General features: G+C 40.3%; 1 protein-coding gene across 10 annotated transcripts in view; it reads left to right on the top strand.

The window, feature by feature from the left end:
- Window positions 1–21,652, top strand: part of zdhhc14 (zinc finger DHHC-type palmitoyltransferase 14) — a 253,360-nt gene that overhangs the window by 189,546 nt on the left and 42,162 nt on the right. For 9 of the 10 annotated variants that reach the window (XR_005946467.1, XR_005946466.1, XR_005946468.1 and 6 more), the window contains 3 exons: window positions 8,382–8,484; window positions 9,277–9,386; window positions 15,233–15,335. Coding sequence is in view for 7 of the 10 variants with exons in the window: in XM_041216079.1 (XP_041072013.1) it covers window positions 8,382–8,484; window positions 9,277–9,386; window positions 15,233–15,335 (316 nt within the window). In the remaining 3 variants the exon portion in view is untranslated. The remainder of the gene's footprint in view (window positions 1–8,381; window positions 8,485–9,276; window positions 9,387–15,232; window positions 15,336–21,652) is intronic. The other variant, XM_041216061.1, reaches the window with a different exon arrangement.

Here is a 21,652-nt window from a genome sequence, read left to right as displayed (position 1 = left end):
AGTTTAGTGAGTGTTGGCAGGCTACTCAACCACTGGGGAAAATGTCACCAAGCAAGATACTCCTGTCACCCTATTTCCACTTGCAAATACTTTGCAGAGGGGGTCAGTAGATAGTGTTTGGGAGCTTTGGCTGACTTCTTGTTTCCCTGAATCCATTAACCCCCAGGTTGGGGCACCACAATTCTTTCTTTTGTTAATGTTAAGGTAAGTAGCTCAAAATCCAACTCGTCAGAGGACTACTAAGCAGAGTACTTAGTTAAATTGGGGAATCTGATGAGGAAGGAAATATTAAGAGCAGATCTCTTTCTAAAATTTGGTCAAGTTTTGTATTTAACTTAACTTTAGCATTAACTTATAGTTTCTTACAGTTTCCATCAATGGTAATATAAAACAAAGTATTAAAATATTTTACAGGCGCATCAGTAAAAAAGGAAGGCTGTGATGGGATTAGGACCATTAAGGAATAGACAAGATAATATTGCAGGTAATGATAGAGAAATGGCAGAAATATAAATAGTTTGCTTCGATATTTACTAAGGGAGAGAACAGGCAGTCATTGTTAAAAGCTGGCTAGGAACCGTTAACATTTAAAGAGAATTAGGAACACCTCATAGAACCACGTCACAAGATTTCACATCTCTAAACAAAAACAAACTTTATTGTATATAAAAGACTATTAACTTAATATGGTTTATAACTACGTTTGTTATGCACTAAGTTTTACTTCTTACTTCCCCCAAGAATTATGATAACCTAGAATTATTTACTTCTTTCTGTTCCAGTCAAAAGTATGCCACAGTGCTCTGTAAACTACTTTAATTCCCCCCAGTTTGATCTATTCTCAGAGGTAAGATTTTCATTTGTTACCTCCTGACAGTAATGCTTACATAGAGTCATAACAGCACTGAAGGAGGCCATTCTGCCCATCCAGTTCACACTGGCTCAATATGGAGCATCAAATCAGTCCCATTCTCCCACTCTATCTCAGTAGCCCTGTAAGTTAATTTCCCTCAAGTGGACATCCAATGTCATTTTGAAATCATTCATGGTTGCTGCTTTCACCACCCTCTGAGGCAGCAAGTTCCAGGTCATTACCGCTTGCTGCATAAAATAGTTCATCCTCACATCCCCACTGCATATCTTGCCCAAAACCTTAAATCTCTGTCCCCCTGTCATTATACCATCAGCTTAAGAAAACAATCTATTATATTCGTTATCTAAATCTATCATAATCTTGTACACCACTATCAAATCTCCCCTCAATCTCCTTTGCTCTATGGAAAACAACACTCGCTTCTCCAACCTAATCTTATGACTCAACGCCTTCATCTCAGGAACCATTCTGGTAAATCTCTGCAGTACTCTAGTTGTGGCCTAACCAGAGCTTTATAGAGTTTCAGGATAACTTGTCTGCTTTTCTACTTGATGCTTTTATTTATGAAGCCCAAGATTCCACACGCTTTGCTAATAACTCTCACAATATGTCCTGACATCTTCAAAGATTTATGCACATGAATCCCCCAGGTCCCTCTGCCTCTGTACACTCCTTCAAACTGTGCCTTTTAGTCTATTTGGCCTCCTTCCTATTTGTTCTGCCAAAATACATCACCTCACATTTCTTTGGGCAGGATCTTTACCTTGCCGGGTGGAGGGCAGGCCCAGGACCGGTCGCGAAACCAACTGCTGCCCACGATCGGGTCCTGACCAGGATTTCACATTGGCTGGCCAGTTAACAGTCAGCCAGTGTGAATCGCGTGCTGCAACGCTGAGCACCGCCAGGATTAGGGCCGGAGGGGTGGAGCACAGACGTTTGAGCATGCGTTTGGGTGCACACACTGAAAGCTCCCTGAAGGCACAGAGCTGCCTCAGGGAGCTGAAGATTTTTAAAAACAAATAAAGAAATTGAAGGTGTTAAAAAAATGTCCCCTTATGTGACTCTGTTAGATGAGCAGGGACATGTTATAAATGATATTTCAACATTTTTATTTTATTTTTAATTCCTATTGGCAACCTCATCCCACCCGTGGATGAGGTTTCATAAAAAATCCAAAGGCAGCTTGGCCTTTTCGCTTGTCCGCCAACCGAACGGTTGGACAGGCAGCAAAAAAATCAGGTTTAATTAATTGATTATGGACCTTAATAGGCCTCTTAATTGTCGAAGGCACGCTGCCATCTCTCGCACATGCCCACAGAGTGAAATATCACAAGAGTGTGCGATGACGTTGGGACACCTGCCCAATGTCACCATGCACTATTTTACACTCGTTAGTGTCGGGTGCACGCCCGCCTGACAAGAGAAAAATTCTGCCCTTTGTATTAAATTCCATCTGCCACTTCTCTGCCCATTTTGCTCACCTAGGTCCTGTTGCAGTCATTTGGTATCATCAGCTGCACTTCTAAGCTTGGAATCATTGGAAAATGTTTTAATTTTATTCTGTATTCCAGTATTCAAGTTCTTTATAGATATCAAAAAAAATAGTGGTCCTAGTACTGACCCTTGGGGAACAACACGGTCTACCATCCTCCAGTCTGAAAAACAGCCATTTACCATGGCTCGCTGTTTTCTGTTCTTAAGCCAATTATTTATCCAAGTTGACACTGACCCTCCTATTCCATGAGCCTTACTTTTATGACTGTGAATGCCTCAGTCCCTTATTCTGGTTTCCTTCTCAATACTTCCAAGCTTATCTGCTCGAATGCGTTCTTTTTCCACAAGACTCTGTGAGGACATTGCCTAGATTGAAGCTAGTGGAAAAATGTACAATGTTCCAGCCTCTTTTCCCTCATGAAATCCAAACTCAGATTAAGACCTACCTGCATTTAACAAAGCGGATGATGAATTTAGCTTTTTCTCTGCTTACAGTGCAGGCTTGCTAACGATCGTTTACTTAGGCTATCTTCTCTCCGTGAGCTGCAAACTGCACACCCCAGCTGAAGCTAACTCTGTCAGCAAACACCCAGATAAATTGAAACCAAAGAACCACCCTAAGCTCCACCCATCTCCATGGCAATGTAGTAGGCTCTGGGATGTCCTCGAACAGACATTTAAGTATCCGTCATTTAAAATTATTTCTTTGACCTGATGAAAGAAATGGATTACCCTTCAGGGTTTACCGAATACTTTTAAATTAATTTAGCTCTAACTTCCAAAACAAAAACATCTCTCTAGTCTGCCTTTACTGCAAGGATTGCAGACATCATGTCACCAATTCTTTAGCTAAGTAAACTCACCTGTTGTTTTATGATCTTACCTTTCTAGCTCAAGTTAACTTGATCCCAACTTTTAAGTGTAATAGACTCCAAACTAGTTTTATTTGCCTTTACTTCAAGGCTGCTTTTACCAATTTCTCAATCAGCCCCCATTTTCTACAGTTAAAACTTTAATTCCTAAAGATAACAGTTATATTCTAAAACACAAACCATGAACTAAATATTTGCAACATGACTTTGAATTCCTTTGTAATGATGAGTAATGAGGTTAACTGCATTTAAAATTTTAAAAAGAGCATATATTGAATGAACTAAACAGACTAAAGGAGGATAAAATCCTTGGTCCAGATGGATTACATCCATGTATCTTAAAAGAATATAGGGAGGAGATAGCAATGGCATTACTGCTCATTAATTCATTAGATAAAGGTGTAATGTAATTCCTGTATTTAAGGGGGAGTGGCAGAGCATTTCTCGCAAATTATAGACCAGTCAGCTTAACATCAGTGGCAGGAAAGCAAATGGAATTCTTACTAAGGGAGAGAATAAAAGAACATCTAGAAATGAGAAATATAATAATGTATTATCAGCATGGGTTTCAAAAGGAAAAAATTTTGCATGACCAATGTTATTGAAATTTTTGACGAGGTAGCATTGTATAGACAATTATAATGCAGTAAATATAATTTGTCTGGATTTTCAGAAGGCTTTTGATAAGGTGCCTGATAAACTAATGAATGGAGTCAGGGCCCAAGTGGCAGAATGGATTGCTAGCTGATTTCAAGACAGGCAGAGAGTGGGGGTAAAGGAAGTGACAGAAGGTAGGAAGTGTGTTCCACAAGGATGATCGCTGTTGTTCACAATTTACATTAATTCTGAGAAACAACTTTTTCACACAACGAGTATTTAGAATTTGAAATGCACTGCCTGGAATTGTGGTGGAGATAGGTTCAATTGAGGCATTCAAGAGGGCATTGGATGATTATCTAAAAAGAAACAATTATGTGCAGGGTTACAGGCCGAATGGCCTCCTCCTACCCCATGACAATCCTGTGATTACGTGAACTTTAGAATCAAAAACATAACTTCTAAATTTGCGACTGATGCCAAATTGAGGGGAGGATGTTCAGTACTGAGGAGGACTGCAACAAATTACAGGAGAACATTAATAAACTTACAGAGCAATGAAGTTCAACACAGGTAAATGTGTTGACTAAACAGACTAAAGGAGGATAAAATCCTTGGTCCAGATGGATTACATCCATGTATGTTAAAAGAATATAGGGAGGAGATAACAATGGCATTACTGCTAATTTATTCATTAGATAAAGGTGTAATGTAATTCCTGTATTTAAGGGGGTGTGGCAGAGGTAGTACATTTAGGTAGAATGCATAGGGAGGTCACATTACTTGGAAGCTGCAAGTCTAGGTAGGGTAGAGGAACAATGTGTTCTATGTTATGGACAGGAGGGGGCTTAATTTAAACAGCCTTGATTTCTTTTCTCATCGCCTCTCTGTAAACAGAAGTGTTTTTGATTTGCTTTCCTCTTTATAAGCAGTGGCTTATTTCACAATCCCTTGGTTTTGGAGACGATGGCATAGTGGTATTCTCACTGGACTAGTATTCCAGAGACAGGTTCGAATCCCACCACAGCAGATGGTGAAATTTGAATTCAGTAAAAATCTGGAATTAAAAAGTCAAATGATGACCATGAAACCATTGCCAATTGTCGTAAAAACCCATCTGGTTCACTGATGTCCTTTAAGGAAGGAAATCTGCTTACCTTACCTGGTCTGGCCTACATGTGAGTCCAGACCCACAGCAATGTGGTTGACACTTAAGTGCCCTCTGAACAAGGGCAATTAGGGATGGGCAGTAAATGCTGGCCTAGCCAGCGATGCCCATATCCCATAAGCAGATAAAAAAAATTTCTATTAATAATCCCCAGGGTAAACTCGTGATCAGATGAATTCAGAGGATTAGTTTATTTTGTACACATTCAAATGCAACAAAAGGCTAGCACGTGGCCTCCTTTTCACTCATACAATAAAAGAGGGATAGAAAAAGAAAGCTTTACTGGGCAAAGACCACAGAGAAAAGAATCATTGTTTCACATGTGTTTCTATGGACCGTGATGTGAGGAGTGCACAGTTAATTACTGCCCCATTTCTCCACAGTCTGCAACAACAGTTTAAAATGTTTAATTTACCCACAAAACTGGCCAACTGTTTACCTTTGATACTGTTATTCCCAGCAAAAAAAGACTCTAATCAGGCTTCTTTCAATAGACACACAAAAAAATAATGTATTATAAAGCAAACTTTTAAAAAACTAGCTATAAAACTGGCTAACATCCAAGTTATAGTTTAGAAGTGTAACAATTTCCCCTCCCCACCTTTTTTTTAAAAAAAACAGCTATTTGAACTCCCAAACACAAAGCAGAACAAAACGAACACAGTCCCTGCAGAGGCTGGAGTATGGGAACGTTTCTTTTTAAAAAAAAAAGGATAAAATTCGAAAAGATCTCTGTTGATCTAACAGAATTCTGCACTTCTCTCTGGCCAGGTGTTTTTAACCAATCAGCATGAGTCTTTAGCCTGGCAACAGCAATTAACTTAGATATACAAAGTATCTCTTCCCTCTCCAGGTGTTCCCCTGCTGGACATCTATCCACTGGCCCATGGTTTCTTGAGTGCCTGGAGTTTCATGTTCATAACCTTGAGTTAATCTTGCAGACTTTTAAAAGTAACTCAGGAGGGAAAATGTCCAAGCTTTGATGTCTTTCAAATTTCTCAAAAATGCGTTCCTCACAGTGTCCAGAATCCAGAATCAAAGTCCAATGGTGCATTTCTTCACAGAGGTCAGCAGGCTGAACTGATGTTAGATAATTCACTTTTCCAATAGAGTTGACTTCCACAATGTGATTGGCATGCAGAGATGAATCAATCTTGTAGGCAATGGTACAAAACATCTAGTAGAAATAGTGTCAATGAGGCCAGACATTCAAACCTGGACAGAGCTCCTTTTCTGTGCTGCTGCTTGATACATGGAAAGAGGGCAGACTGAGCTATGCAGCTCCACAAGGCAATATTACTGGTTCCACCAGTGCGCAGTAGAGGCGTGGCGGGGGAGGTGGAGGTGTCATGTCACGGGACTCCTACCTCTCCACTTTGGCTAGACAAAGGGTGGTATCCCTTTCTGTGGGCCCTTTGCCCTAGCAGACGAATTGGCACCAGTTGGCTAGCCCCGGCTTATGAAATGTGAATGGCCCCTGTATATTTCCCTTTAAGACCATAAGGCCCATTGAGTCTGCTCTGCCATTCAGTGAGATCATGGCTGATCTGATAATCTTCAACTCCACTTTCCTGCCTTTTCCCATAACCCTTGATTCCTTTACTGATTAAAAATCTGTCTATCTCAGCCTTGAATATACTTAACAACCCAGCCTCTACAGTCCTCTGCAGTAAAGAATTCCACAGATTAACTACCCTCAGAGAAGAAATTCCTTCTCATCTCTGTTTTAAATGGGTGATCCCTTACTCTGAGATTATGCCCTCTGGTCCTAGACTCTCCCACAAGGGGAAACAATCGCTCAGCATCTACCCTGTCAAATCCCCTAAGAATCTTACATGTTTCAATAAGGTCGCCTCTCATTCTTCTAAACTCCGATGAGTACAGGCCCAACCTACTCAATCTTTCCTCATAAGAAATTCCCTCCATACCTGGAATCAGCCTAGTGAACCTTCTCTGGACTGTCTCCAATGCCAGTATATCTTCCCTTGGATAAGGGGACCAAAACTGTTCATAGTATTCGAGGTGTGGTCTAACTAGTGCCTTGTATAATTGTAGCAATACTTCCCTATTTTTATACTGCATTCGCTTTGAAATAAAGGCCAACATTCCATTTGCCTTCCTTATTACCTGCTGAACTTGTCCGTTAGCTTTTTGGGATTCATGCACAAGGACTCCCAAATCCCTCTGCGCTGCAACCTTCTGCAGTCTTACTCCATTTAAGTAATATTCAGCTCCTCTGTTCCTGGCAAAGTACATACCCTCACATTTTCCCACATTATATTCCATCTGCCACTTTTTTGCCCACTCACTTAACCTGTCTATATCCCTCTGTATACTCCTTGTGTAATCCTCACTACTTGCCTTCCAACCTATTTTTGTATCATGCGCAAATTTGGCGATAGTACGTTCACTTAAATTTATTTAAATTAACTTTAAATTTAGTCTCTGCAGCCCATAGGGAATCTTTAGGGCCTCTTCAGAGATAACGAGGTGCAAATTTCTTTGATACTGCTAAGTAGCTCATTTTGTTCAGGATCACAGCCAGACATAGCTTCAGCCATTTTAAAAGGACATTGTCAAGGTTTTAAGATTTTAGAAATTATCCATGTGGATATTTATATATATTTTATGAAAATATATGTGCGGACATAGCCCCGTTACATTTATTTGACAGCAAGATGAGCTCCCGGCAACAAATTCACACTATCTCAACCTCCATAACATCTCTTCACTCTGCTCCACTGCAGCTCGTCCCCTGCTGAAGCCCTTATCCATGTCTCTGTTACCTTTAAACTTTACTATTTCAATGCATACCTAGCCAACCTCTTGCAGCCTAATGAAAACTTAAGGTTACCCAAAACCCTGGCCACATCCGAACTCTTTTCACTTGCTGATCTACACTGGCCCCCAGTCAAATAGTAATGCCTTGATTTTAAAATTCTCAACCTTGTTTTCAAATCCCTCCATGGGTTCACCTTTCCCTATCTCTGTAATCGCCAGCTGCCTGAGATATCTGCATTCCTCTAGTTCTGGCCTTTGAAGCATCCTCATTGGCAGCCATGCCTTCATCTGCCAAAGCCCTTAAGCTGTGAAATTTTCTCCCTAAGCCTCCACCTCTCTTCCCCTATATCTTTCATACACTCCTTAAAACTGAATTCTTTGACCAATCCCTTCCTAATATCATCTTATGTGGTCAGTGCCAAATTTTGTTTAACTTTCCTGCGGAGTGCCTTGGGATGTTTTACTATGTTAAAGACACAATATAAATACAAGCTTCTGTGATACTTTTCACATACACCAGGGTGAATTCCAGAATGTCCCCTTTATGTTTCTTTCTCAGTTGTATTTCATTGTCACTCCTTGACTCAATTATTACTGTGCTGGAGGCGGTTGTTTGTTTCTTCTCTGTATGGTCAATTCTTGGCCTGTCAGGATTTCATACATATCTGATCAGCTCAAATCAGACAACAAATGAAGATGTAAGTATTTTGGACCATTTCATACAAGAAACATAATGCAAGTTAAAATGAGGAATGAATAATAAAATAGATTAGATTATAACATACGAATTTAATTCTTTAAGAACCAACATAACAGAAAGCTAACTATAGATAAGTAGAACGTTTAACTGACATTGATAATGAAAGGGTGAAAGTTAGATAATTGAAGTGCTGTCCAAAAGGGCAGAGTCTAGCCAAGACCTGGTGAAATGTTCTGAAATGAGCTACCTTGAGATGAAAGATGAGGCCTACAGTCTAGCATAGATCTGGGCAAAACCAGTTTCTAAATTTTTTTAGAAATAGGGAATAGCACATACTGAAACTAATAAGACAAGGTATTAGTTAAAATCTTAAGTTGATTTTTCAATAGTAATAAGGGTTGTCACATACTACTTGAAATTTTCTTTTTTATGTTAGCTGTTGTGTTGATTCTGTATTTATTTGTTCTAACAGTTAATGTTGCAGTTTCGTATATTATTTCAAAGTGCTAATGTTAATGCTGTATACTGGCTGATTCACCTGTGTAGATTGTGAAATATGTCCAAGCTGATGTAACTTTGATATGACAGACTAATTTTGTAGTAGGCAGCAATAGCTATAATTTATTGATTAATTTATTATGGTAAATTTCATGTTTTATTAAACATTGAAACTGCATGGTACATAAATTAAAACTGGTTGAGGCTTCTTTTAAGTGAATTGATCAAATTTGTTGAAAGTTGGATATTTTGTTTATTTGAGTTATGGTTGATTTTAATATTGTTCTTTCAGATTAAAGGATCCTGGTCAAACAAAAGAAGCAAAGACAATTACAATCCATATAGCTATGGGAATATCTTCACAAATTGTTGTGCAGCTCTGTGTGGGCCATTGCCACCGAGGTGGGAAATGATGTCATGGGCAATAAATCACTGTTCAGGGATTTCCTTTCTTTCCCTTTTGACAGAAAAAATAATAGTTTATTAACCCTGTACTTTAATTTGGATGAAAGTTGGGTTCATATAAGGAACACCTATTTTTAAAAGTCAGTGAATTAATTCAAAAACTGTGCAGTGATATTTTTCATGTTTTGCACATGTTGGACCAGCTATTAGTCACCATTTATTTAGAGTATGGTTAGTTTTTACAAATGTATCACAACTTCTTAAAAGAAAGCAAATTGTTGATAATAAATATTAACTTTGTGTGTATGTGTGTAAACTAACATACTGCAGTTTGAAATTATTGGGTTAAATTTTTGTCTGTGCTTGGGAAAACTTGACCTGTGCATTTTCACCTGACCCATGTGTGACATCACGAGATTTTTGCCTTTTCACATGGAATGGGCTCGCAGTGCATTTGCAAGCCACAATGGACTGCTTTAGGACTGTGGGTGTGGAGGTGGGCTAGTTAGAAGGCCGCCTCAGTTTTCCAATACAGCTGCCTAGCTCCAATCATAGTTTAAACCTCACCTTTCAACCCTTCACTGCCCACCACCCCTAATACCACACAGTGCCACCTCATTCCCCACGCACCTCAGATTCCTCCATGTCAATTGACATTCCACCATGCCACTTCACATTCCCTATACTATCCCTATGCCACCTTACATTCCCCATACTATCTTTGCTCCCCATACTTGCTCACATTTCCCTATACCACTCCTTGCCCCTCACGTTCCCCCTGTCACCTCATGTTCCCCCATGCTGTTGCATGCCCCCCTCTGTGCCCCACATGTATCCTCCATACAACTCACCCAATATGCACTATGTACTGTTCTCCGGAACCATGCAATAGCAACGGGACTTATTTTATAATCATTGGAAAACCATTAAACCTCTAACAATGTAAGAAAACATTGAATTCTAGCTCACTATCATTGTTAGCAAAATCCCCAAGGGGAAAAAAAATGCTGCAGTCCTTTAAGTGCCTGATAGGTTTGCAAACAAACAGGAAATCGCATCAAAGATGATGAAATTTTTGAGCTCCTGCTGTTGGCAGGTATCATGGCTGGCGAGGGTACTAAATTTGACATGATGGAAAAAGTTTGTTTCCAGCTGGTGGGAACTTAGTTTGAAATTTCGTTCTCCTGGCTTTGATAGCAAGCTAAAGGTGGTTCATGTTTCCCGCCGATCTATGCCGTGAGCCACCTTTGCATTCAGTTGCATCTCGTAAATGCTCATTAAGAGGCCAACTCACCGGAATTATGTTCCCCCTCCAAATTAAGTGCCTTCCCCCCACCGCCCAGCAGATTAATAGAACAGTCTGTTTCTCAACTGTATATAATTGGCATGCACCTGGTGAGCCTCGAAGCACATAGATGCGACTTTCAACTATCTTTAAGAGCGTCACTGCATGATTTCGGGTGCTTGTATCACAAGCAGCGTCAAGGCTGGACTGGAGAGACAGACTTATGGCAGAAGGCAAGGAAAGTGTCCAGGGAAGTGTGGGAAAGAGTGACCGGGGTGGTGCCAGGGAGAGTGTCTGCAGAGAGTGAAGGGGGAGAGAGTGTTCGCGGAATGGGGGAGAGGGAGTGCCCGTAGGAGGGAGGGGAGAGAGAGTGCCCGGTGTGTGGGGGGTGGGTGGGCGGTGGGAGGGAGAGTGTCTGCAGGGGCAGGGTAAGTGATGTTGACTGTGGGGTCCTGGGCGGTGGGTGAGAACTCGAGCTACTAATTAGGAAATTTGCAGATGCAAAACATTGGCCATGTAGTTGATATTGAAGCGGATATCTGTCCACTCCAGAATGATATCAATAGTTTGGCTGAGCAGGCGGAAAAGTGGCAAATAGAATTCAATTCTGAGATGTGTGAGGTAATGCATTTGGGGAGGGCACACAAAGCAAGGGAACACTCAATAAATGGGAGAACATTGAGGGGGGTGGAGGAAGTGAGACACCTTGGAGTGCATGTCCACAGATCTTTGAAGGTGGCAGAATAGGTGGATAATGTGGTAAAGAAAGCATATGGAATGCTCTCCCTAATTGGACGAGGCTTAGAATACAAAAGCAGAGAACCAATGATGGAACTGTATTAAACGCTGGTTAGGCCACATCTAAAATTTTGTGTACAGTTCTGGTCACCACATTACAGGAAGGACACAATTGCTCTGGAGAGAGTACAGAGGAGATTTAAAAAACGTTGCCAGGGTTTGAAAATTGCAGCAATGAAGAAAGGTTGGGTAGGCTGGGGTTGTTTTCCTTAGAACAGAGGCGGCTGAGGGGTGACTTAATTGAGGTGAAGATTATGAGGGCCTATATAGAATAGACAGGAAAGACTTGTTTCTCCTAGCAGAGAGGTAAATTAGCAGGGGGCACAGGTGATTGGTAGGACAATTGGAAGGGATATGAAGAAAAATGTCTTTATCCAGGGGTTAGTGAGTGTCTGGAATTTACTGCCTGGTTTGCTGGTGGAGGCAAAAACCCTCAAATCGTTTAAAAGGTACTTGGATCTGCACCTGAAGTGTTGTAATTTGCAAGGATACATGTGGGCTAGGTACTGGAAGATTGGATTAGAATAGGTGGCTAGTTTTTTTTTCTTTTGTTTTTAGCCGACACAGACATGAGGGGCTGAATGGCCTCTTTCTGTGCCATACCATTTCTATTGTTCTATGGTGGTTGGAGGGAATAGTCATAGTCAGAGAGGGAAGCGGGATGCAGCCAGGTGGCACGTCCGGGGTGAGAGTCTGATAGTTGTAGGTCTCAATAGTTGGGTCACAGAGGGGGGACAATTCATGTGACTCGGATGAAGGACGGGGCTAGGGTCGGCATGGAGATGGTAACGGCTATCGGCTCTGAGTGGGAAGAAAAAGCATGTGGAGGTGAATTGTTAAGATCCAGTGTAATTGGGGCAGTTCAAGGGTGACAGAGAGGAGAGGAATGATGATATTTGGTGGGTCTATGGTGATAGGTGGAAGATGGTGGGTGATGGGGAGGGTGGAAGGTGGTGCGTCTTGTCTGCAAAGTTATGCATACCATTTTCTCAAGACTGTTCTTGACAACGCAGTTACTCTGTGCGTATGAATCCTCAAAGTGGGAGGAGGGTCTCTTCGGGTGGGTGGAGTTCAAGGTCAGTTCGAGTGGCCGACTAAAGGGACACCCTAATGATTTGGAGGCAACTGGATGTCAACTATGCTCAGTTTTGGTGAAGCCCACATTGCAGCAGGTTTGTTCCTGACTCATGGGCCTCATGACATTGAGAGCCCAGCAAGGTGTGGGAGCCATTTATTCTGTGCCAGTTACCGTTGGCTACAGTTAGAGAAAGGGGTGAAGGGAGGGAGGGAGATGGAATGCCTCCAGCAGCATGGCTGGTGGAGGGTAGCCAACTTGTGACTCCAAACCTCCAACCTCCCAGGTGACTGGTCATGGCTGACAAGGGCTCATGCAATTAATCTGTGATGCCAAGGCAATGGTCTCTGTATAGAGTTTCGAGGGTGGTGGAGATAAGCAGATAAGTGTCCACCTGAGACTTCTTGCACATGGCTCTCATCACCCTGGTCAAAGAACAATGCCTTCGTATGTATTCATGTATGAATGAGAGGAATGCCCATCTCTAGTTCTCCAGGATGCCCTTTACCTTGAAGGGGTGGGGTGGGGATGCCACGTCTGGACAGAGGCTAGGTGAAGGGCTTAGCACTTGCCTGCTGGCTTTGAAATGAAGGGCAGCATGTAAAGGACATGCTCACTAAATGTATCACTTCAATTCGCCCGCACATCCACTTACTCATCGATGTGCAGGCTGCAGGCAACCCTGCCTTGGCAATGGCTCTCATCCAGATGAGGAGGAGAGTATGTTGCCGGTTGGCACAAGGCCATGAAGAGCAAGATCCTGAGCAGCAAGAGGCAGTGGGGCCTCTACAACACCAAGAGATAGCCGAACATAGACCACTGCAATGACGGCCCGACCATGGGTATATTGATGGTGGTGCTCTTATCTAGAGATGACCGAGAGGCAATGTCGGTGGTGCCATCGTATGTCCCGGGATATGCTTGCTCACATCTCCTAACTTCAGTACGTGCTGGGGCTGCAAATACTCTGGAAAAGTAACTGCAGAGCTCCTGGGTCTGCAATGAGTGAATGTCTGCCCTTTAAATATGGCGCCAGAACCTTTGACCCCATGATGTATGCCCCCGCCACAAGACTGCCGAGCTCCTCGTGGATGCATAATTAATAAGCTGAAAAGTGGAAGATTACGTGTGTTCACCCACCCGCCACTGAGTCAGAATCATGCCAACTTTCCTGCCCACCACTGCACTTCGTCTTCACAATGGAAAATTCCATCCATAATCTGTTATTATGGGCTTGTAAAAGTTTCAATAGTTCTTGGAGCAATAAGACCATCCACTGAGCTGAAGCTTTGAAAGTCAGCCAAGCATGCATAATGGCTATGTATGCCATAACAAAAGTTCCTAGCTGCACTGACAGAATGCTTGTCAATGAGGCCGAGCAGGCTCAGACCATTTTTCCTACCTTCAGAAGCAGGTTTTTTAAAAACCCAAATCTGTTGGTCCAAGTAAATTAGAACATGAAAACATGATGTACATTGTAGTACTTTCTTTATTGGAAAAGTATTATAATGCATGTCAATAAATTATACAATGCTAATCAATGTAAGGGTGACCCTACCTTTGCAAGACTGATCCCTATGATGAATCACTACATTAAAAACACATCTACATTATAAACAGTGCCTAATGGTGACATTTGAAAGTGTCAGAACATTTTACAGTTACCTTTCAGAAGGTTCCTAACTCAGAAGGTTTTTTGTTTTCTTCACAAACTCTCATCCCTGCTGTGCTTTTAGTGGGCTCCCAAAACCTCACACTGGGAAATCTGATTTTCTCCCCCTAATTAAAACGGGGAACCCGACCTTAGCGGAGTGGGTCTGCACCTTGCACTCTAGGCATTCCCAACCCACAAAAAGGTCAGAGGAAAATGACCCAGGCCAGGGAATGCAGGGAAAAATCAGATTTGCTCCAAAAGTAAATCAACGTGTGTCCATTCATGCACCAAAATGCACCTCACATCCAGTTGGAAATTTGGCCTATTCTACCTATTTTCCTAAGTGAATCTCTCTATATTGTCCTAATCAATGCAAGTTTAAACCAGCAAATAGGAAGAAAGAAGCTCAGGAATGCTTAATTTTCCTACCAGTCATGATGGGGAATTGCCTGCTATCTATCTGATACTGGCTCACCATACTCATGGATGCATTGCTGATGTTAGGAACTCTATTAAGGCAAATTACAAATGTGAATCAAAAATCCCACCATTTAATGGCACCAATAAAGTTCCATTAATTTTAAAGATTTTCCTTTTTTCTAAAAAAAAGTTATTATGAAGTATTACTAGTTTTAGTAATCTTTCAGGTTTATTCCTTATGCTTACTTCTGTGGGTAATTTATTCAAATGATTGCCAATTATATTATCGACATTGTGTGTTTTAGAGCTGCTTGGTCTGCCCACATTAGTCAGCTAAATAAACATCAAGATTAGATTAAATCCAGAATGCTTTAACTTCTGTCATTAGCATTAGCATTAAATGATTATGTTTGAAAAGGTCAACTGATGGACTAAAGGAACCAAAAGGAAATTGCATTAGAAACAATCAAAGAGTTATAGTTTAATGTTGTAAACGATTGGTCATGTTACTGTCCTATGCCTATTGTATAATCATGAAAAGTCTTGTTAATCTTAGTCTAAGTACACTTTTGTAGTCAATTGCTAACTATACTTTTATGTTTTTCTAATAGCTTAATTGACCGAAGAGGAGCGATCCAGTCAGATACGCCGCAGTCAGTTGCGGCACCAAATGGGATCACCACATATGGGGCCACACAATCTCAGAGCAACATGGTAGGATCCAGACCATAGTGTTGCTCACTGAGATCCTATCATTGTTTATTTGCATCACCCTTTTTCCATCTGTTTCAGTAGTACATTTCACCTATCCTAGAAAAGCCTAATCTAGTAAGAACAGCCGTCCCAAGCTACTGTGATTAAAGAGGTGTCCTGAACACATGAACAACCTTACTGCTTCACAGAAATATGTAATATGCAGTTTGACTAAATACTGAAGAATGGAGAATATAAATGTCATGGAGCCTCTCTAGTCCTTCTGTTTGAGAGAATAAAGAAATGTGACCAAATACCAATCACTGCAGCCATGCAAAGTATTAAACCATTTCCAGCATTCAGCTTAGTATGGTTTGAGGTCAGTTTTCAGCTGCATAAAACTGTTTTATGTATTTAGAAGAATACTTGATCTGTGGCTATGCAACCTGTGGGAGAGAGGAGAATATGAAATGCCATTTGCATCTTTTTCACTAGTGGCAGAATTATATTTCAGATAGATTCATAGGTTGAATTTCAGGCTCCAGATAAATGCCTTTTAGTGGTCCAAACTCAATTGTTTGAGTCTCTTACAAGCTTAGTCTTAGTTTTGAATTACATGGAATTTACAACACAAATGGGCTATTCAGCCCCCCACTGGTCTGTTCTGGTATCTATGTTCCAATGAAGCCTCCTCCCACCATAATTCATCTAACCCTGTGTACATATATCCTTTATTCTTTTCTCCCGCATGTACTTATCTAGCTGCTTCTTTCAGGTGCCTATGTCATTCACCCGAACCACTCCATGAGGTAGCAAATTCCACATTGTAACTGCTCTCTGGGTAAAGATATTTTTTCCAGGATTACCTATTGGATTTATAGTGATTATGTTAAAAGTATAGTCCTTTATTTTGAATATTCCCATTAGTAGAGAAATATCTCCTTTACTTCTAGCCTATTGAAACCCATCATAATTTTAAAGACGGCTAATAGGTCACCCCTTAACCTTCTCTTGAGAAAGAGCATGAACCTGTTTATTTTTTCCTGATTGCTTTCACCTCTCAGTCCTGGTAATATTCTCAGATCTTTTTTGCATCTGCTTCAGTGACCCTATATCTTTTCCATAAACGGAGACCAGAACTGCATAAAGTATTCCAAATGCAGTTTACCCAAAGTTCTATAAAGTCTAACATAACTGCTCTTCAATTCTATTCCTCCTAAATTAACCCACATGCTTTAGTAGCATTTTGTATGACTTTATTAACTTGTATTGCTGCTTTTCATGATTTGCCAATGTATACTCCTAGATTCTTTTGCTCCCCTATCTACCCTATTTAAATTATTATTTTACAAGGAGCATATCACCTCCTTATTTCTCCTGCCAAAATGTACCACCTCACATTTATTTATATTGAAATTAACATGCCATTTATTGCCAATCTGCAAGCCTATTAATGTTTTCTTGTATTTTGCTACAGTTTTCATCAGTATTACCTAAAACCCAATTTAGTGCCATCTGTAAATTTTGAAAGTCTATTTCTGACTTCACCTAGGTGAAAAACAGTAATGATCCCAGCACAAATCCCTTCTGCCAGTTTGCTTAACTATGTTTAACCCCTACTCTCTGTTTTTGTTCTTTAGCTTGCTATCCATCCTGCTACTTGTCCGACTCATGACCTGCTCTGACCTTAATCATAAGTTTATTATGCAGTATCTCATCAAAGGCCTTTTAGAAATCCAAATATATTGCACCTACAGCATTACCCTTGTATAATGCTTCTGTTCTTTCTTCAAAGTAATCAATAAATTTGGTCAGTAAGCATGTCCTTCTCTTTTGACATCCGTGTTGACTGTTCCTTAGTATATTTTCAGTTTCCAGATATGTTTCTATTATATTATCATAGAAAGATTCAATGCAGAAGGAGGTCATTTGGCCTCTCATGCCTTCTTTCTTTGAAAGAAGAATACAAGTTGTCTCACTCCCCTGTTCTTTTCTCATAGGCCTGCAACTATTTCTATTTCAAGTATTTAGCCAGTTCCCTTTTGATTATTCAATCTGCTTCCACCACCTTTTAAGACAGTGGGCAGAATTTTGCCCTTGTTGGACAAGCACCGGCTCGGCGGTGGGCAGGCAGCCGACCCCTGCCGCTGAAGTGAGGCCCAGCGGCCTGCCCGACAGGAAACGCTATGCGCTTCCTGTGCGGGGTTGGGGGAGGGAATCCCCAGCTGTCAAAGTGTACTCTTTCGTGCATGCGTGCGAAAGAGCGCACTGCTCCCTGAGGCCAAGTGCTGTCTCAGGGAGTTTACTGACAGGTAAGAAAAGTCAAAAAATAGAGAAATATTAAAAGTATTAACATGTCCCCCTCATGTGACAATGTCACACAAAATGGGACATGTTAATAAGAAACCAAATAAAGTTTATTAAATTTTTAAAAAACGGACATGAAACTTCATCCTGCCAGTGGATGAAGTTTCATGAATAATCTGGAGCCCGCTGGGGCTCCTGGCCTGCCCGCCAGCCTTAAGGTTGGACGGGCAGGGTCTTTAACAAGGTTAATTAGCCTGTCAATGGCTGTCCGTCTGCCTTCCTGAAGATTTAAATGGAACGGGATGACGTCGGGGACTCCAACCGACGTCATACCACGTCATTTTCCTCTCGGCGAGCAGGCCTCGCCCCCAAATCGCCGAGGGGAAAACCCTGGTCAGTGTGTTCCAGACTATAATAACTTGCTGCATAAATTTTGTTTCCCTCATCTTCCCTCTGGTTCTTTTGCCAATGATCTCTGTCAGATGTACTGTGTAAAAACTCATGATTTTGAACATTTCTATTAAATCTCCCCCTTAACCTTCTGTGCTCTAAACGAGCACTACCCAGTTTTTCTATCCTTTCTCTTCCCCACCCCCACCACCACCACCACCACCACTCCCGTAACTCCCCTTGCATTCTTCCTAAAGTGCAATGCCCAAAATTGGATTGAGGCCTAACCATTGATTTATAAAGGTTTACTTTCTTGCTTTTGTATTCTATGCCTCTATTAATAAATAATCCCATATGATTTATCAACTGCCTGATTAACTTGCCTTGTCACCTTCAAAGATCTGCCTACATGAATCCCCAGGACTTTCTGCAATTAAACCATTTAACTTATATTGCCTTTGAGTTTAATGTTGAATAAAAATTCATTATCTTCCCTACCAATAATGTTAAGCTATAAGTTTATAATTTCCTGGGCTTGTTCTGCCCCCCTTTTTGAAATATTATCTGTCACTCAGTCCTCTAGTACCATATTGTTTTCTACTGAATTGATATAAATGCAGTGTATAATATGTAACAATCTCTTCCTGCTGTGAATATAATCCATCCCAGTGTTTTATCCTCTCAAAGTTTAAATATTTTGAGTTATCTCCCACCCTTTCTAATTTAAAAGTCTTGATACCTATTTGGATCTCTTCTTTGATTGGTCTCCCTGGTAAATAACTGAGGAAAAGTAATTATTCAGTATTTCTACCATTTCATTGTCAATATCTGAGAGTTCATTATGTATTAGTTAGTGGCCCAGTGTCATTTGGTTATTTATATGTGTGTAGAATACTTTTACTTTTTTTTAATATTCCTTGGTAGTTATATTTTGCAGCTCCTCTTTGCTTTCCTACTTGTTTTTGGACTTATTTAATAAACTCATTGTATTCCCTTTTGCTATTCTCTTTGTTATTGTCTATGTACTTAGTGTATGTATTTTAGTTTTAATTTTGCCCTCATCTCTATTCATCCATGGTTTTTCACTATTGGCTATTTTCAACCAATATATTCCTCCTGAACTCTACTGATCAGCTTTTTAAATTATTTCTGATCTGTTTCTTTGGTCTTTGTTGCACTTGCATCTTTTGCAGTGGTTATTTTAAATCTTATTATGTTGTGATTGTTATTGCATAGATGTTCCTCTACTTTTACTGCGCTTTATTCTATTACAATCCCATTACTGGACCTGGCAGCTCCTTGCACCATTAGGTGGTCTGCAGTTTTCCTGTTTGGCTGATCAATCCCGTCTTATCCTTTACCTTATTGCATGTGGATCTTTCTACCTTAATATTAGTTATGCCCCTTTTTTCTACTGCCAATTAGTAGTTACCCCATCCCTACTTTTTCTAAATCTGTTATTCCCTGTAATATTTAACTTTTTTATTTATTTGTTCATGGGGTTTGGGCATTGCAGGATAGGCCAGTATTTATTGCCCACCTCTAATTGCCCTGGAGAAGGTGAAGGTGAGCTGCCCTCTTAAACTGCTGCAGGTAGGTACACCCACAGTGCTGTTTGGAAGGAAGTTTCAGAATTTTGACTCAGTGGCAGTGAAGGAATGGGGATATAGTTCCAAGTCAGGTCTGTGGCTTGGAGGGGAGCTTGCAGGTAGTGGTGTTCCCAGTCTCAGTCCTAGGACTTCCAGTCCTATTCTTTATGTAGTTATGTTTCAATTAACCCTACTATATCTGGCTCTTCGCTCTATTATTGGCTGCATTTGCCCCATTTTATTTAAGATGCCCTGCAAGTTGCTGTATAGGCAATTTACTCGCTTTAGATCACTTACTCACTCACTTTTAGCATCATTTTATATTTATGTTCTATAACTGTATGAGTTCCCTGCCCATTTACATTACCCTTATGCCCTACTTTGCTCTGACCTTTACACTCATCACCTGTTTTATCTTCAGGCTTATGTTATTGCCACCAGAAACCTCTGCCCATCTTCATTTAAAATTCTGTCCGTAGTTCTATTCATTCTTTTCATCATAACACCTGAGGCATTCTAATTGCAATACCTGTTCTTGGTAATGCCATTGACCCTATACCAGTGGTGGTAAGGGGGTAGATCTGGATCCAAAGTGAGATCTCCAATCTGAGTTACAATTCAAAAGTTTTTAGCACAATAATTTTAAAATATTGATACAACATTTCCCTTTCATTAGCACATTCAGTTTATTTAACAGAACCTCAAGCCAGAGGAAGCATCATAAATTGTTCTTAAATCATAAACCCTTTTTTAATCTGGGCATTGGATTGTTAGAAGACTTTGTCAATACGTATCACAGTAACTAAATTGTTGCAGATCTCAGATTTACTTTCTCACCATATATGCCCAATTAGAATATAATTTTTCACCCCTGCCTTATACTTTAAGGAACATAGAAGTCTTTTCAAGTTGATTGCAAACCTTATGTTCAAATTAAGGTTTAGCGTGATGTCTTTTTTCCTTCTCATGGGCAGATCTTTCACAATTGTATATGCAGAATTAGATTTCTGCACTATTGTTTTTCTGCTACCGATCATGTTTAGAACAACTTTGTTTTGTTTCAAATGACATCAAGACTCTCTGTCTCACAACATCCTAACCAAGGCTATTGCTGAACTATGCAAATAACTATGTACTATGTTGAAGGCAATGTTCACTTAAAATATAGGCTCAATCCAATTCAACACTGAGGCAGCTAGGAACATTTTAGTAATGTTAAGGGTGTCTCGGTAGCTGAAGCAATTTTTGGAGGCTCAGGTCCAATTTCATACTTGACCAATACTTGAACACAGTTTATGCTGTGGGAAAATTTTAAGCCATTCATGGCATGGGCTTCTTCAATCTCAGAGATGGAAAAAAAAAGCACAACAAGGAATCTCTGTTTAAACCAAAAGTCCTTGTTGCTAAAATGAAGCAGCATTATCAACAGAGAAGTTACCAACAAAGACTGTCCATCCTACTAGCTAAAGGAGAACAGATCAGAGGAAAATGAGGATAGTGGGAGCATTTTTTTAGGCACAGAAGAAATTTTGAATATACCAGGAAGGTAGCAAAATAGACAAGTTAATAGTGCAGTAACATGCTAGCATGTAAGAAGGAAGACAATCTTGCATTTATATAGTACCTTTCATGATCCCAGGATGTCCCAAAGTGCTTTACAGCTAATGAAATATTTTTGATGTACCGTCACTATTGTAATGGAGGAAATATAGCAGCTAATTTGCACGCAACAAGGCCCCACAATGTAATGATTACCAGATAATCTGCTTTAGTGATGTTGGTTGCAATGAAGAACATCTGTTTTTCACAACTTTTGGTTGGTGAACTTTAAAAACAAATCTTCAGTTTAACTATATTCTGTTCTATGAATGGTAATTTGTATTTTGCTGGGCAATTAGTTTATGACCAAATTATTAAGCAAGCTCAACAGTAGTTTCTCATTATAATTCTCTCAAATATTGATCACTTAACTTATTGATACACCCTGTTTACATTTAGCACTTTGGTTTCAGCCCGCTAAATTTATATTTCCTGTAGCTTGATTCACTTATA

This window comes from Carcharodon carcharias, chromosome 2 (assembly GCF_017639515.1).
Source record: "Carcharodon carcharias isolate sCarCar2 chromosome 2, sCarCar2.pri, whole genome shotgun sequence".
Lineage (NCBI taxonomy): Eukaryota > Metazoa > Chordata > Chondrichthyes > Lamniformes > Lamnidae > Carcharodon > Carcharodon carcharias.
This window is presented reverse-complemented; position numbering and strand designations above follow the sequence as displayed.